This window comes from Nematolebias whitei, chromosome 22 (assembly GCF_014905685.2).
Source record: "Nematolebias whitei isolate Nwh7 chromosome 22, NemWhi1, whole genome shotgun sequence".
In the NCBI taxonomy this organism is placed as follows: domain Eukaryota; kingdom Metazoa; phylum Chordata; class Actinopteri; order Cyprinodontiformes; family Rivulidae; genus Nematolebias; species Nematolebias whitei.
The window spans coordinates 2966403-2969386 of NC_056519.1; the positions used below are offsets into that span (position 1 = coordinate 2966403).

The window sequence follows — 2984 nt, forward strand, 5'->3', positions numbered from 1 at the left end:
CAACACATGGTCCAAACAGAACCAGAACCAACACATGGTCCAAACAGCAGCTGTTTCCGGGCTCTACGTACCCAGAACAGGAAGTTGAAGACAAACATGGCGTACTTGATGCACTGCATCCCCTTCATGGCTTCGAAGCTTCCTGAGGAGAACCGGGTCCAGTTCGGTGGGTCGACAGAGCTAAAGAGCTGCACCTGCTGCAGGTTTCTGAGTTTCCGTGAGCAGCCACGCCCCCTCCGCGCCTCACCTGGCTGCGGGCAGAGGGGGCGGGGCTTCGCCTGCTGATTGACAGCTCAGAGAGCAGGTGGAAGCACTTGATACACCACGCAGAAGAAACGTGTACATTTGTGTTTAAATCATATTTTTACACTTTAATGAGTTATTCTATGCTACAAACTAAAAATAAATAAAACAATTAATTTGAGATTAATTAAATAAAAACTGCAGTCAGAAAACAATAATAAACTGATTATTGATTATAAAACCATACAGATTTACAAAACTAAATCTCTGTATAAAAACTCCTTTAAAACAAACAAAACAAAACTTTCTTTGCATTATCTGCAGATTGTTATTTACTCTTTTAAGAAGATGATAATAAATTAAACTTTTAGAGTTGAAGGGGGTTGTTTGTTTATATGTGGCGGGCGTGTGTAGTTCATATAAAACTAAATGAACCTTAAACACCTCAAACATAATCAGAACGAGGATCAGATCGTCTCGGGGGGTTGGGGGCCGTCTGGGACTCGGTGCCGAGGTAACCGGATCATCTCGCTGCACCACTGGACCCAGTAAACCCAATAACAGCAGCTTTGTTTCTGTGCTCATTTCCCTCCGTCGCTGCACCAGAAACACTTTAAGAGACGACATTTAACGACAAATCATATTCTGACAATCTATAATCAATAATTCATGGATCTGAAAACAAATCCTTCAAATCAAAGTAATAAAAGACAAAAACAAATATTAGTCCTACTTTTTAGCTTCAAACGCTGGTGTTTGTAATGTTGATGTACCAGCACAGGATGTTTGACCTGAGAACTTTCTTTTATTTATTTATTTATTTATTTATTTATTTATTTATTTATGCAGAAACTGGAGCTGAATCCTCCGGCTGAGGGAGGAAACTTGGTTCAGGCTGATTTCAGCTGCAGACAGGAAGTGAAAAAGGCTGAACACCTGGTTCTGATTTAACATGTTCTCTTCAGCGCCCCCTGCTGGACCAGAGCTGAACTCCACCACGAGGCCAAAATGAGAATAAATGATTAAAAATGCCTCCAGGTAAACAAAGTAGAAGTTCTCAACGTTAAGGTTTAAAACCAGAACATTTACCTTTTTGTCCTACTCTGGGTCCTTCTATTCTCACTATTGTGAATAGCAGTTTAACCTCAGGTGTGGTGCCAAAAACCTTTAAGCATGCTGATAACCTCTGCTGAAAAAAACAAACCTTGACCCCTGAATCGTGTTCAACTTCCGGCCCGTCTCCAAACTCCCGTTTGTTTCTAAACTACTGGAAAAAATAGTTGAGTCCCAGTTGAAGTGCTTCCTAGAGGATCACGCCATCTTAGAGCTATTTCAATCTGGCTTTAAACCTCTCCACAGCACTGAAACTGCCCTTCTCAAGGTCTTTAACGACATCTTCCTATCCACAGATACCGGTGATTCTGTGCTCCTCGTCTTACTGGACCTTACATCTGCTTTTGACACCATCGACCATGAGATCCTCATTGCTAGGTTGGAGCAGTGGGTGGGCATCACAGGGTCAGCCCTCAAGTGGTTCAAATGCTACCTCGATGACAGATCCTTTTGTGTCTCCATCAAAGAATTTAGTTCTTCAGCATCAGCAGCACTTAAATGGGGGGTACCGCAGGGGTCCATCCTCGGTCCCCTTCTATTTTCTTTATAGCTGCTGCCACTAGGTGCTATTTTCCAGAAACATAGCATACCCTTTCACTTCTACGCCAGTGACTGCCAAATTTACTTCTCCCTAAGACACAATGGTACATGCTCTATTCAACCGCTGCTCAACTGCCTGGCTGACATTAGGAACTGGATGGCTTTAAATTTCTTAAGTTTCAATGAGAAGAAGTCTGAAGTCATGTTGTTCCCTCCCAACGACACGATCACAAACCACTGCATTGACCTTTCCGCTCTAGCCCCGTTACAGAAACAAAGAGTCACTAATCTGGGAGTGATAATGGACCCTTCCCTGAAACTTAGTCCTGTAAACATGATTGTTAAATCATGTTTTTTCCAGCTGAGGCAGCTGTTTAAACTGAAGCCCATATTGTCCAAAAAGAACCTGGAGACAGTAATACATGCATTCATTACATCTAGGCTTGATTACTGCAATTCACTCCTGTTTGGTATCAGTCAGACCTCCACTGCACGACTACAACTGGTCCAGAATGCGGCAGCCCGATTTTTAACCAGTACAGGCAAAAGAGAGCACATTACACCAGTTTTGGCCTCACTGCACTGGCTACCGGTTCACCTTCAAATCCAGTTCAAAACCCTCTTGTATGTCTATAAATCACTGAACAGCTCTGCACCCTCCTATCTCACTGATCTGCTGCAGCCGTATGTCCCACCACGTTCTCTGGGGTCAGCAGACCAGTTCCTTCTCACAGTTCCAGGAACTCGTCTTAAGCGCAGAGGTGACAGGGCCTTCTCTGTAGCAGGACCAAGACTTTGGAATGAGTTACCTCTGCTTGGCAGGCAGGCCCCTCCCTCACACTTTTTAAATCCCCCTTAAAAACCCACTACTATTCCGTGGGTTTCAACACTGTATGATCTGTGCTGAACCTGTATGCATCACACTGTGTTTGTCATTATGTTATTATCTGCTATTATTTTGTTTCTATATTTTGATTTTATGTTATGTGTTGCTGTGTGCTGTTTGAACAGCACTTTGGTTGGCCTTGTTGCTGTTTAAAGTGCCTTATAAATAAAATGGTATGGTATGTGCTGTTGGGGTTCTTCAT

The 2984-nt window shown here is 43.0% G+C and overlaps 1 protein-coding gene across 1 annotated transcript in view; it reads right to left on the reverse strand.

Moving 5' to 3' along the window:
* The window catches only part of LOC119428447 (CD9 antigen), a 19804-nt gene extending 19459 nt beyond the window's left edge, over nucleotides 1-345 (reverse strand). Inside the window, exons 1-2 of the mRNA XM_037696127.1 lie at nucleotides 248-345; nucleotides 106-142 (exon numbers count right to left, since the gene is read on the reverse strand). Of these exons, the coding sequence (XP_037552055.1) occupies nucleotides 106-142; nucleotides 248-345 (135 nt within the window). The remainder of the gene's footprint in view (nucleotides 1-105; nucleotides 143-247) is intronic.
* Nucleotides 346-2984: the final 2639 nt, after the last annotated feature.